The sequence below is a fragment of the Dendrobates tinctorius genome, unplaced genomic scaffold (assembly GCF_039654945.1).
Source record: "Dendrobates tinctorius isolate UK_male_01 unplaced genomic scaffold, ASM3965494v1 ptg000104l, whole genome shotgun sequence".
NCBI classification, from domain to species: domain Eukaryota; kingdom Metazoa; phylum Chordata; class Amphibia; order Anura; family Dendrobatidae; genus Dendrobates; species Dendrobates tinctorius.
The window spans coordinates 6,464,825-6,479,388 of NW_027361772.1; the positions used below are offsets into that span (position 1 = coordinate 6,464,825).

The 14,564-nt window shown below is 44.5% G+C and overlaps 1 protein-coding gene across 1 annotated transcript in view; it reads left to right on the top strand.

Moving 5' to 3' along the window:
• Positions 1–12,387: 12,387 nt before the first annotated feature.
• LOC141100293 (peptidyl-prolyl cis-trans isomerase-like) overlaps positions 12,388–14,564 on the top strand; it is a 56,375-nt gene continuing 54,198 nt past the window's right edge. The window contains exon 1 of the mRNA XM_073588644.1: positions 12,388–13,424. Within this exon, the coding sequence (XP_073444745.1) occupies positions 13,356–13,424 (69 nt within the window). The 5' untranslated portion in view covers positions 12,388–13,355. The remainder of the gene's footprint in view (positions 13,425–14,564) is intronic.

Genomic DNA, 14,564 nt, shown 5'->3' on the forward strand with positions numbered 1-14,564 from the left:
GACACCACGGCACGAGAGAGAACATTGGCCCGGACGTTCCCTTCACCAGACAAATAATGAAGGGTGAAATGGAATCGGGAGAAAAATAGAGACCATCTGGCCTGGTGAGAATTTAGCCGCTGGGCCATTTGCAGGTATACCAGGTTTTTGTGGTCGTTGAACACCTGGAAGGAAACCGGGCCCCCTCCAGGAGATGTCTCCAGTCCGAGAAGGCCAACTTTATTGCCAGCAACTCCCCTGTCCCCGATTCAATAGTTCCTCTCCGCCGGTGAAAAGGTCTTAGGGAAGAAAAACATGGGTGCTCCCGGCCTTGAGCGTCCTTCTGAAAAAGGACCGCTCCGGCTCCGACGGAAGAGACATCCACCTCCAGGATAAAGGGTTTATCCATATCGGGACGGAGGAGGATGGGAGCGCCAGCAAAATGAGTCTTGATGGAGGAGAAGGCCTTGTAGACCTGTTCCGACCACATCCTGAGGTTGGCTCCCTTCTTGGTAAGGGCAACCAAGGGAGCTACCAAGGTGGAGAAGTGAGAAATGAACTGGTGATAGTAGTTAACGAACCCCTAAAAGCGCTGCACAGCTTTAAGGGAGTTGGGTTCCTGCCAGTCCATTACTGCCTGCAATTTGGCAGGATCCATAGCTAAACCCTGGCCCGAGATTATATAGCCCAGGAAAGGCAAGGACTCCTGCTCGAACAGGCACTTCTCCAACTTGGCGTAGAGCGAGTTCTCCCGTAAGGGGTCGAAGACCTTGCAAACCTCTCTCCGGTCATCCAGATAGACCACCACCGAGGTGGAGAGCATATCTCGAAAGACATCATTTACAGTCTTGGAAGACGGCTGGGGCATTACAAAGGCCGAAGGGCATGACCAGGTACTCATAGTGGCCATCCCTGGTGTTAAAAGCCGTGTTCCATTCGTCCCCCTCACAGATACGTATCAGGTTATAGGCCCCCCGCAGATATAGCATGGAGAAAATCCTCGCTCCACGCAGCCTATCGAACAGTTCCGATATCAGAGGCAGAGTGTACTTGTTCTTAACGGTTATGGCGTTAAGACCCCTGTAATCGATACAATGACGTAGCTCTCCACTCGTCTTCTGAACGAAGAAGAATCCCACCCCGCTGGTGACACAGACTTCCTAATGAACCCTCTTGCCAGATTCTCCCTGATATATTGTGACATGTCCTCTGTCTCCGGGAGAGACGGGGTAGATTCGACCCTGGGGAGGCTCAGCACAAGGCAAGAGGTCAATAGGACAGTCATAGGGGCGATGTGGCGGAAGAGTCTCTGCCACTTTCTTGGAGAGCACGTCCGCGTAGGGCTGATAGTCCTTAGGGAGCGAGGAAAGGACCTCAGTGGAGGCAACCTGTATGCATCCCTCAGACATCTACCCTCACAGGACTTACTCCAACCAAGAATTCTCCCCGAGGACCACTCTATATGAGGAGAGTGGCAACGCAACCAAGGAACCCCTAAGAGAACCTGATCAATACCGTCGGAATAATAAGGAGAGATAATGTCTCGTGGTGGAACGGAGACAACGAGAGCCTTAGTGGAGCAGTTTGATGGGTGATCTGTGAGGGTAGTGTCGAGCCGTTCACCACTCTGATGGTAAAAGGATGATGTAACAAAAGCAAGGGGATTGCGTGTCGTTGAGCGAAGTTTGAGGACATAAAATTAAACTCCACTCCGGAGTCCACGCAAACCTCTACCACCAGAGTGGAGGGACCGATCTCTAGCGTCCCATTGAAGGACAACTTGGAGGAGAAAGTTCCGGTGTCTAGCAGGCCTCCTCCGACTACCACTAGATGCGGGTGTTTCCCGACCGCTGTGGGCACCTGTTAGCCAGGTGACCAGGCTGTCCACATTGGAAACAGAATATGGGGGTGCACACTGAGCGGGACTTGGAGCCCGTGCGAGACACCTCCATGGCCTCAGGAGGCTCAAACGCCCGATCGGAGGGTTCCAGGGGTTTAGAGAAGGATGGGGCCAACCTAAACCTCGGTCTGGACTGGGAGCGCTCCAACCCTTGCTCCATAAAACGGAGGTCAATGCGGGTGGAGATGGTGATAAGCTCCTCCAGAGTAAGAGGAACCTCCCTGGTGGCCAGAGAGTCCTTGACATGTTCTGCCAAACCTCTCCAGAACACTGGTATAAGCACCTTGTCCGGCCATTCCAGCTCGGAGGCCAGTGTCCGGAACTAGACGGCATAATGGCTGACTGTGGAGGGTCCCTGTGCCAATGTCAACAACTGGAGAGCGGTATCGTGTGTGACCCGTGGCCCCAAAAAGACCTGTTTCAGGGAGACCAGGAACTGGGAGGAGGCACTCTGTACCACAGGGTCACCACACGCCACAGTGGAGTGGCCCACTCCAGAGCCCTGCCCGACAGGAGGGAGTTAATAAATCCCCCCTTAGCCTGCTCTGAGGGGAATTGCGTAGCCAACAGCTCAAGCTGAATAGAGCACTGGCTCACGAAACCACTGCAGGAAGCGCTATCTCCCGAGAATTTTTCGGGCAGCGGGAGACGGGACAACGTTGGGGCAGGGATGTACGTGGAGGCGCGGGAGACTGCCTCTGCGGCTGCCTGAACAGCAACTGCAGTAACATCCGCAGCTGAGGTCGACCGCTCGAGAGCTGCCAACCTGCCCTCCAGCTGCTGGATATATCTATGCAGAACCTGATCGTCATTGCTAGCCAGACCCTGGCGCTATGATAATGTTAGGGTTGCGGATCGCATGGAATATAAAATATAAGCAAGTGCGATCGCCACCCGGTGTCCACCGTGCAGAGATGGTATACTGCTGCTATACAACAACGGACAGCGAGTAGTAAAATGCTCGCTTGACACCGGCGGATAACCACTGACCCGGTGTGATAGGAAGCGGGCTCTGTTACTGAACAGAGTCCACAGAAACCGATGCCGAAGTGGCTAGAGGAGCGCTAGCGTGAGGTCACAAGGCACTGCTTCTGAGACACGAGAAGCGTGCCCCTCTAAACCCACTAGCGCCTGGAACCGCTACTGCGGAGCCAGGGAATGTTCCCCCTGGAACGCTGTGCCCTGTTAAACATCACAGGGCGCAGCAAGCATTAGCCTACCGCTCTGAGCATGTACTGCGTCTGCACTCGCGGTCGCCACTAACCAGCCTGAGCTTAGTGCTGGAAAGCACACTAACTGTGCACGGCGCTGTACAGACGGACGCTGCGACATAAGCAGTACTGTGATGCCTGTGCTGACTGGCGCCCACTGGCGCTAACGGATGAGAGAGCTGACTGCACTGCGGCGCTAGGCAGTACCAGTAGTGAGTGCTGACTCTAACCTCTTAACCCTACTCACATGCGTATCAAAGGGAAGGGGTTTCATAATGTCATTCACCTGTCTCATACATCCATCATCACACACACGACTATAAACATGAGAATTAATCTCTATCATAGCGCAGGGCGGGGCGGCCATGCGAGGCTTTTATAGCCACAACCTTTTGGGACCTTCCTGATGATCCAATCAGGGCAGGAGTAAGACCCGAGCATGTGACCTCCGATCATCTCCAATGAGAGATCGTCCCACGGGCATGCTCAATGGACCGAAAGGAGGACTTAGTCCCTGGAGTTGTTCACTGCTGACCAGCATGCATTGCTATAGCTGGACCAGAGGTGGCAGCAGCAACCAAACCCACAGTGCTAGTCTGAGCAGGGCGCTGGGACTGATGGCCCTGCTGAGCAGCCTCCTCTGCGGCCAAAGAGGAATGGGAGACCGTAGAAGACAAGGCTCAAGATTCCTCCTGTGCAGCGGCAGGAACCTGACGCCTAACAGATTGTATATCTATGGGGTCAGCCAAGCATAGACCTGTATGCAAACAAAACAAGAAGGTGAAATGATTCTGCTCTCGAAATACAAAAGAGAGAACACACGCAGTAGATGCTTGGCAGATTTACTGGGACTTCGACCTGGTCTATGCTTTTCCTCTGTTGATGTTGATTCCAGAAGTATTGAGGAAAGTTAGGGAGGAACAGGCGGGAATTATTCTAATAGCCCCCTTCTGGCCCAAGAGACCATGGTTTTCATGGGTAAGAATGATGTCTATATCAGATCCATGGATCCTGCCGGAAATCCTGGACCTCCTTATTCAGGGTCCAGGTTTCCATCCACAAGAGACGGACCTCCATTTGAAAGCCTGGAGTTTGAGAGGGCCTTATTGACTCGAAAAAGCATTTCCTCGAATTTGGTATCTACTCTGCTTAAAAGCAGAAAACTAGAAACAACTAAAGTATATGGTAGGACCTGGACAAGGTTCTTGTCTATATACCTACAAGAAACATATAGAGTTCAAAGTCCAACATTGTAGAAACATATAAACAAGCTTTATTGCAAAAGTAATAGCAATGACTCACATGACAAAAAGGAAATGGCGCAGTGACAGCCCCCCTGAGGAAGCCCACGTGAAACACGCGTTTGGGCTGCTATCTATCGTACTGCCACTAATGGGTTACAATGGGTGAGATGTCCTTCAATTTGTCTATGCTTGCCAGGACTAAGTTACATCTAACTTAGGGTGTAATTATTTTTCTCTTCATGAGCGCATTTTTTGGGACTATGTACCCTATTATATGCTATGAGGCATATATTCATTGTGTATTCATCCCTCTGTTTTTTTTGTTTGTTTTTTTATCTTTTGCAGCTTGATTTATCTATTATAAATCCAGATATTACAGTACATTATATTATTGTAAACACTTGTTGTTAGTTGTACATCATGCATCTCATGCCCTGTTTTTTGGTGGATTTGTGCAATGGATATTTTTTGACACTGTGCGCCATTTCCTTTTTATCATGCGAATCATTGCTATTACTTTTCTACCATTTTGGACTTTGAACTCCATGTTTCTTGTAGTTATATAGTCTTAGTGGAGTGTCTGCAATTTATAGTTCATTACTATGTAAAATGACACAATTGGGTGCCATTAAATTGTTTGCAGTTTGGATGATATTGATTGTAATGTTCTTGTCTAGTTCAGGGGGAAAGATTGGGTAGTGAAATCCTCCAAAAGTTTATGGAACTCGGTTTATCTACTATCATTCTTAAAGGGCAGGAGTCAGTACTAGGGGCCTTATACAACTATAACCTGGCAGCCCATAGATATATTGCTAGATTTATTAACCCCTTACCTACAATGGACGTAATATTCCATCCATGTGACCCTGGACCTAATTACCATGGACGGAATATTACGTCCCAGCGATCAGCGGCGCCCACGTGGTGAGCGCCGCTGATCACGGCCGGGTGTCAGCTGATTATCACAGCTGACACCCGACACAATGTGTCAGGGGCGGTCACTATCCCATTAGTTAACCCCTTTAGCGAACCCCTTAAAAAATAAAAATAAAAAACGAAGCAAAAAATAATGATTTATTATCATACCACCGAACAAAAAGTGCAATAACGCGCGATCAAAAAGACGCATATAAATATCCATGGTACCGCTGAAAACGTCATCTTGTCCCGCAAAAAACGAGCCGCCATACAGCGTCATCCGCAAAAAAATAAAAAAGTTATAGCTCGCAGAATAAAGCGATACAAAAATAATTATTTTTTATATAAAATTGTTTTCATTGCAAAAAAGCGCCAAAACATAAAAAAACGACCTAAATGAGGTATCGCTGTAATCGTACTGACCCGAAGAATAAAAACGCCTTATCAATTTTACCGCACGCGGAACTGTATAAACGCACTCCCCAAAAGAAATTCATGAAACGCTGGTTTTTGTTCATTCTGCGTCCCAAAAATCGGAATAAAAAGCGATCAAAAAATGTCACGTGCCTGAAAATGGTACCAATAAAAACGTCAACTCGTCCCGCAAAAAATAAGACCTCACATGACTCGGTGGGTCAAAATATGGAAAAATTATAGCTCACAATATGTGGTGATGCAAAAACTATTTTTACAATAAAAAGCGTCTTTTAGCGTCTGACAGCCGCCAAACATAAAACCCGCCATAAATAGTAAATCAAACCCCCAGTTATCACCCCCTTAGTTAGGGAAAAATAATAAAACTAAAAAAAAATGTATTTATTTCCATTTTCCCATTAGGGTTAGGGCTAGGGTTAGGGCTAGGGTTAGGGCTAGGGTTAGGGCTAGGGCTCAGATTAGGGTTAGGGGTGTGTTGGGGTTAGGGTTGGAGTTATAATTGGGGGGTTTCCACTCTTTGGGCACATCAGGTGCTCTCCAAAAGCAACATGGCGTCTGATTTCAATTCCAGCCAATTCTGCGTTGAAAAAGTCAAATGGTGCTCCTTCCCTTCCAAGCTCTGCCATGCGCCCAAACAGTGTTTTACACCCACATATGGGGTATCAGCCTACTCAGGACAAATTACAAAACAACTTTTGTGGTCCACTTTCTCCTGTTACCCTTAGGAAAATAAAAAATTGGGGGCAAAAATATAATTTTTGCGGAAAAAAATGATTTTCTTATTTTCACGCCCAGGCGTTATAAACTTCTGTGAAGCACTTGGGGGTTCAAAGTGCTCACCACACATCTAGATAAGTTCCGTGGGGGTCTAGTTTCCAAAATGGGGTCACTTGTGGGGAGTTTCAATAGTTTAGGTACATCAGGGGCTCTCCAAACGCACATGACACCCGCAGACCAATCCATCAAAGTCTGCATTCCAAAACGTCACTACTTCCCTTCCGAGCCCCGACGTGTGCCCATAAAGTAGTTTTCTCCCACATATGAGGTATCAGCCTACTCAGGACAAATTGGACAACAACTTTTGGGGTCCAATTTCTCCTGTTACCCTTGGGAAAATAAAAAAAATGGGGACTAAAAGATGATGTTTGTTGAAAAAATATGATATTTTTATTTTCACGCCCGGTCGTTATAAACTTCTGTGAAGCACTGGGGGGTTCAAAGTGCTCACCACACATCTAGATAAGTTCATTAGGGGGTCTAGTTTCCAAAATGGGGTCACTTGTGGGGGGTTTCCACTGTTACATCAGGGGCTCTCCAAAAGCAACATGACACTCGCAGACCATGCCATCAAAGTCTGCATTCCAAAACGTCACTACTTCCCTTCCGAGCCCCGACGTGTGCCCATACAGTAGTTTTCTCCCACATATGAGGTATCAGCGTACTCAGGACAAATTGGACAACAACTTTTGGTATCCAATTTATCCTGTTACCCTTGGGAAAATGAAAAAATTGGAGACTAATTGATCATGTTTGTGGAAAAAATACGATTTTTTTATTTTCTTGCCTGGGCATTATAAACTTCTGTGAAGCCCTTGGGGGTTCAAAGTGCTCACCACATATCTAGATAAGTTCCTTGGGGGGTCTAGTTTCCAAAATGGTGTCATTTGTGGGGGGTTTCTACTGTTTTGGTACATCATGGTACAAATGCGACATGGTGTCCGATCTCAATTCCAGCCAAAAACGTCAAATGGTGCTGCTTCCCTTCCGAGCTCTGCCATGCACCCAAATAGTGGTTTACCCCCACATTTGGGGTATCAGTGCACTCAGGATAAATTGCACAATATCTTTTAGGGTCCTGTTACTCTTGGAAAAATAAGAATTGAGGGTGAAAAGATCATTTTTGTGGAAAAAATATGATTTTTTAATTGTACAGCTGTATGTTATAAACTTCTGTGAACCCCTTGGGGGTTCAAAGTTCTCACCACACATCTAGATAAGTTCCTTGGGGGGTCTAGATTCCAAAATGGTGTCATTTGTGGGGGGTTTCCACTGTTTTGGTACATCAGGGGTTTTCCAATCGCGACATGGTGTCCGATCTCAATTCTAGCCAAAAACGTCAAATGGCGCTGCTTCCCTTCCGAGCTCTGCTATGCGCCCAAATAGTCATTTACACCCACATATGGGGTATCAGCGTACTCAGGACAAATTGCACAATAACTTTTAGGGTCCTGTTACCCTTGGAAAAATAAAAATTGGGGGTGAAAAGATCATTTTTGCGGAAAAAATATGATTTTTTAATTGTACCGCTGTACATTATAAACTTCTGTGAAGCCCTTGTGGGTTCAAAGTTCTCACCACATATCTAGATAAGTTCCTTAGGGGGTCTAATTTCAAAAATGGGGTCACTTGTGGGGGGTTTCCACTGTTTAGGTACATCAGGGGCTCTCCAAACGCGACATGGCGTCCGATCTGAATTCCAGCCAATTTTGCATTGAAAAAGTCAAACGGCGCTCCTTCCCTTCTGAGCTCTGCCATGCGCCGAAACAGTTGTTCCCCCCCACATATCAGGTATCAGCGTACTCAGGACAAATTGCACAATAACTTTTGCTGTCCAATTTCTCCTGTTACCCTTGGTAAAGTAAAGAAAATTGAACCTGAAGTATTTTTTTTGTGAAAAAAAGTTAAATGTTCATTTTTTTTTTAAATATTCAAAAAATTCCTGTGACGCACCTAAAGGGTTAATAAACTTCTTGAATGTGGTTTTAAGCACCTTAAGGGGTGCAGTTTTTAGAATGGTGTCACTTTTGGGTATTTTCTATCATATAGACCCCTCAAAGTGGCTTCAAATGTGATGTGGTCCCTAAAAATAAAATGGTGTTGCAAAAATGAGAAATCGCTGGTCAATTTTTAACCCTTATAACTTCCTAACAAAAAAAAATTTTGGTTCCAAAATTGTGCTGATGTAAAGTAAACATGTGGGAAATGTTATTTATTAAGTTTTTTTGTGTGCCGTATCGCTGTGATTTAAGGGCATAAAAATTCAAAGTTGTAAAATTGCGAAATTTTCAAAATTTTCGCCAAATTTCCGTTTTTTTCACAAATAAACGCAAGTTATTTGAATGCAATTTTACCACTAACATGAAGTACAATATGTCATGAGAAAACAATGTCAGAATCACCGGGATCCATGGAAGCATTTCAGAGTTATGACCTCATAAAGGGACAGTGGTCAGAATTGTAAAAATTGGCCCGGGAGTTAATGTGCAAACCACCCTTGGTAGTGAAGGGGTTAAGGCATGTGAGAGATCCCTAACCCAAGGATACCTCCTTGGGATTGGAATTTGGCCCTAGAAGCCTTAACTAAGTCCCCCTTTGAACTGTTAGAAGGGTTGCCAGTCAATATTCTCACCCTAAAAATAGTAATTTTAGTGGCACTAGCTTAGGCCCGTAGAGTCTGTGACAAGCCTTGTTGGTTAACCATCTGTTTACACAAATTTTTGAGGATAGGATTGCCTTAATACCAGACCCGGCCTATCTTCCAAAAAAGGCCACAAAATTCCATAAGACGCCAGAATATTAATCTCCCATCCTTTTTTAATGATCCTAAGAATACAGACGAAGAGAACCTTCAAACACTAGACGTTAGACGGGCACTGGTAATCTATGTATCCCCCCAAAAAAGTTATGGTTCTCAGGATGGAGTGATGAAAAATTTCCCAGACTAATTTATGCATTTAGTAGTTTGCCACCTCAAACTTGAATTTCTACATGTACGAGATTCCACAGGTAGGCTTGTAGATGTAGTGCAGCTTATGACTTTTTGAAGGCCTTTGGTAATTTATGGGGCTAGTGAAAAAGCCATAGATTTGGCAAAACTGGAGAGCTTATATGTTGTGTAAAACCTTGATTCAATGCATGGCCATTTCCTGGAGACGATGCAAATAATAATGAGAATGCAAAGGGCCTCACATATGTACATTTATTTATTTAATATCAGTACCGTCTGTTTTAGCTCTAGTTGTGCCTAACAATGCACCCCCTGAGAAGAGTGATTCCATAGACACTGTATACAGAGCTCCTGTGTATAATGTCACTGGTGATCATTGTATTATCTGTACACTGACACTATATACAGAGCTCCTGTGTATAATGTCACTGGTGATCTCTGTATTGCTTGTACACTGACACTATATACAGAGCTCCTAATAATGTCACTAGTGATCACTGTATTACCTGTACACTATACACTATATACAGAGCTCCTGTGTATAATGTCACTGGTGATCACTGTATTACCTGTACACTGACACTATATACAGAGATCCTAATAATGTCACTGGTGATCACTGTATTACCTGTGTACTGACATTATACACTGTATACTATATACAGAGCTCCTGTGTATAATGTCACTGGTGATCACTGTATTACCTGTACACTGACACTATATACAGAGCTCCTAATAATGTCACTAGTGATCACTGTATTACCTGTACACTATACACTATATACAGAGCTCCTGTGTATAATGTCACTGGTGATCCCTGTATTGCTTGTACACTGACACTATATACAGAGCTCCTAATAATGTCACTAGTGATCACTGTATTACCTGTACACTATACACTATATACAGAGCTCCTGTGTATAATGTCACTGGTGATCACTGTATTACCTGTACACTGACACTATATACAGAGATCCTAATAATGTCACTGGTGATCACTGTATTACCTGTGTACTGACATTATACACTGTATACTATATACAGAGCTCCTGTGTATAATGTCACTGGTGATCACTGTATTACCTGTACACTGACACTATATACAGAGCTCCTAATAATGTCACTAGTGATCACTATTACCTGTACACTATACACTCTATACAGAGCTCCTGTGTATAATGTCACTGGTGATCACTGTATTACCTGTACACTGACACTATATACAGAGATCCTAATAATGTCACTGGTGATCCCTGTATTACCTGTACACTATACACTATATACAGAGCTCCTGTGTATAATGTCACTGGTGATCACTGTATTACCTGTTCACTGACACTATATACAGAGATCCTAATAATGTCACTGGTGATCACTGTATTACCTGTGTACTGACATTATACACTGTATACTATATACAGAGCTGCTGTGTATAATGTCACCACTGATCACTGTATTACCTGTACACTGACATTATATGCAGAGCTCCTGTGTATAATGTCACCACTGATCACTATTACCTGTACGCTTACACTATATGCAGAGCTCCTGTGTATAATGTCACCACTGATCACTGTATTACCTGTACGCTTACACTATATACAGAGCTCCTGTGTATAGTATCACTGGTGCTTCCTGTATTACCTGTACACTTACACTATATACTATCTATAGAGCTCCCATGTATAACTGTCACTGGTGATAATGTTAGTGTTAGGGTTCATTGAAATGTCAGTGATCTTGCATCAGTGTTTGCATGCCAAAACCAGGAGTGGAACTTACAGAGAAAAACTAGAATTGAAACATCGGCACCTGTTTTGTGTTTAGGAGACACTCCTGGTTTTGTCATTGGGTGCTTTCATATTTCATTTAGGCACCTGTTCAGTGGCTCACAACAGGTCTTGTGTCTGAAACCTCCACAAAAAGGCAAAACAGGATTCAGACGTATGCGCCGATTGAGCCATAGACTATAATGGTGTCCACAGAGCAAATGTGCTCTTTTCAGTGCATCATTTTTGAGCATGTACACCTACTGGAGGTGGATATTCAGACATAGCAGACTGCGTCTGGGTGTCCACCTCCAGTAGGCATAGACGACCGAAAATGTGAAAGCGCTCTATGTACAAGTACTGGTGAAAAACCAATGACGTCTGAATGAACCCTTATTGCTGTGTTTTTTGTTAATTATCAGTATGGTAAGGTCATTATTTGGTTGTAATGTGTGGCCTTGTCATGATATGGAGGTATTTATTCCTTTTATTGTTATATTATTGGTATATTGTGGTAGACTCAAATTTTGCACTGGGTCCCATAGGACTCTAGTTACACCTCTGCTGGATGGGGCATCAGAGTGTGTGTGTGTGTGTGTGTGTGGAACTTTGGGGGCATCATACTATGTTGTAGGACTGTGGGGTTATCTTACTGTATTGTGGGACTTTGGGGACTCATATGTTTATGTTTCTATGGCTGTGGGGGAATCCTACAGTGTTGAGGTACTGTGGTGGAATCAGAACGTGTGAGTATGGGGGGCATTATATTGTGTCGGAAGCTGGGCATATTGTTGTCGCATCGTATTGTGGGGACATCATACTGTGTGAGAATGAGTGTGGGGGGCATCATACTGTGTGTAGGAGGCTGTTGGGCCATCATACTGTTGGGGGGTGTCATACTGTATTGTGGGGACATCATACTGTGCTGTAGGACTGTTGAGGAATCACAGTATCTAGCGGGTTCTGTGAAGCATTGGACTGTGTGTGGAAGGCTGTGTGACATCATAGTTTTTGGGGGACAGTGAGGGTATCACTGTTGTGGGACTGTCGGTGCATCACACTAGGTTGTGGAGACTGGGGGCAACATATTGTGTGTGTTTGGTGGCGGCATTATTCTGTGGAGTTGCTGTGGGGGCATCATACAGTGTGTGTGGGGACCTAAGACGGTTTCTTAATGTGTGTTGGGGGTATTGTGTGGGAATACTTGAAGGCCTTACTAAATTTTTATTTCTCTATGGACACGTATAAAGGATTGTCCAAAATTAGGGCAGTGACAGCGTAAAACAGAGATTACCGTGCTGTGCACTCCTCAGTATATGTCTCTTTTTCCAGCCTTTCGATGTTGGGAGAGTTGAGGGCATCTAGCTACTGTTATCTCTCTAGCACTTGGTTGCCTAATGGTGGACTTACAGTAAGTTAATAATAGCGCTACCCCTTGCTTTTGTTTGTTATGCCTTTTTATGGCGACTGCTCATTTCTAGTTTAGATGACAGATTTATTAGTATTGGATGGGGGACATAATATGGGATTTGTTTAAGGAATCATGTAATCTTGGATTACAAGTAGCAAAAATATTAGGAAAGAAAAATCGCCATCTCTCCCATCCTGGAGGGATTAGGTATATATAGAGAGAGAGAGTTGTGGAAATAACTTGGCAGACATCTGAATGTAGGGCATCATACCCAAATCCTGATGCAAAAATATCTAACAAATTGGGGCCATATAGTCAAATGAAAAGCCATTCCATTCTCTTTATTATGAGCACAATGTTCTAAAATGTGTAATAAAAGAGGGATAGGTTATGCCATCGGGCATTGCCCCCTGAAAACACGGACACTTGGGATATTTGGAGCCTGAACAATACACGTTCAGTTGTCAGATGTTCATGAGGTTACTGAAATAGCTTTGTGTTCATTGCGTTCACCACCCCCACCCTAATCACACAGCATTTGGTGCTACCCACGATATATCCAACAGGATTAGACAGGGAATATACTGAGCTGGTATCAAATATTCCAGGGTTCATTGCTTCAGGGGGAAGGGGAGGGCGGCATTATGTGTTATTGTGTGTGATTGACATAGCAGGCAGTAGTACGTCTAGGTATATAAGGCAGTGGACACAAAGACTCTAATTCAGCATCTCTGAGACTTCACAGCGTGCCGGACCTCATTATGGAGAATAAACGGGTATTCTTTACCATATCGGCAGACGAAATCCCCTTGGGCCGAGTTGTGTTTGAGGTACGATGGGTATGATATAGTGCCGGGTCTCTTGGGCTCGGGGAAGTTGGGTTCAAGGATTAGGATAAGTTGGGGTTAGTTTTTAGTCCTTGGGTGAGTTGGGGTTAGTTTTTAGTCCTTGGATGAGTTGGGGCTAGTTTTTAGTCCTTGGGTGAGTTGGAGTTAGTTTTTAGTCCTTGGATGAGTTGGGGTTAGTTTTTAGTCCTTGGGTGAGTTGGAGTTAGTTTTTAGTCCTTGGGTGAGTTGGGGTTAGTTTTTAGTCCTTGGGTGAGTTGGGGTTAGTTTTTAGTCCTTGGATGAGTTGGGGCTAGTTTTTAGTCCTTGGATGAGTTGGGGTTAGTTTATAGTCCTTGGATGAGTTGGGGTTAGTTTTTAGTCCTTGGGTGAGTTGGAGTTAGTTTTTAGTCCTTGGGTGAGTTCGGGTTAGTTTTTAGTCCTTGGGTGAGTTCGGGTTAGTTTTTAGTCCTTGGGTGAGTTCGGGTTAGTTTTTAGTCCTTGAGTGTTGAGAACTTAATAGACCACTGCATGTATAGATACTTGGCTACTGTTGGGTATATATGGCTGAGTTTCCAAAGTTATGGTTCGGCTTCTAGTTCTTTTAACCTGGATAAGTACTATACAGTATTTATGCACAATCTTGGTGTCCTCAACGCAGTGTCTGACCCATCACTCAATGGTCATCGATGACAACAGATGCGCCACACTTACTTATAACAGGGTCTGTTGGGTTTTGTCATGGCTTCTTCCATCTCAACATAAAACAGCACCACTCGCGGGGCTATTGTACCCATCCAGACCCATGTAATGTGCGCTGGATGTGCACATAGCCATGCTGGCAACACACATGCATTCCTCATCAGCCTATCTGCGTGCCATGCATAGCCTAGGCCCTTCTTTATGGATTACATGGATTATATTGCAATGTTTTTAATAATTACTGGGATAACTCAACATCAAGCACTATTTGGTAAACCAAGTACCCCAATTGGATGCATGCAAACTGTGTACATATATATTTATTCTGTGTATACAGAATTCATATCCTGGAAGCAAGTTACATATAAATGCTACCGATCTACTGAGGAATCACAACATATCAACCTCCCAATACCCTCACAATGTTTAACCATTTTATGGCCC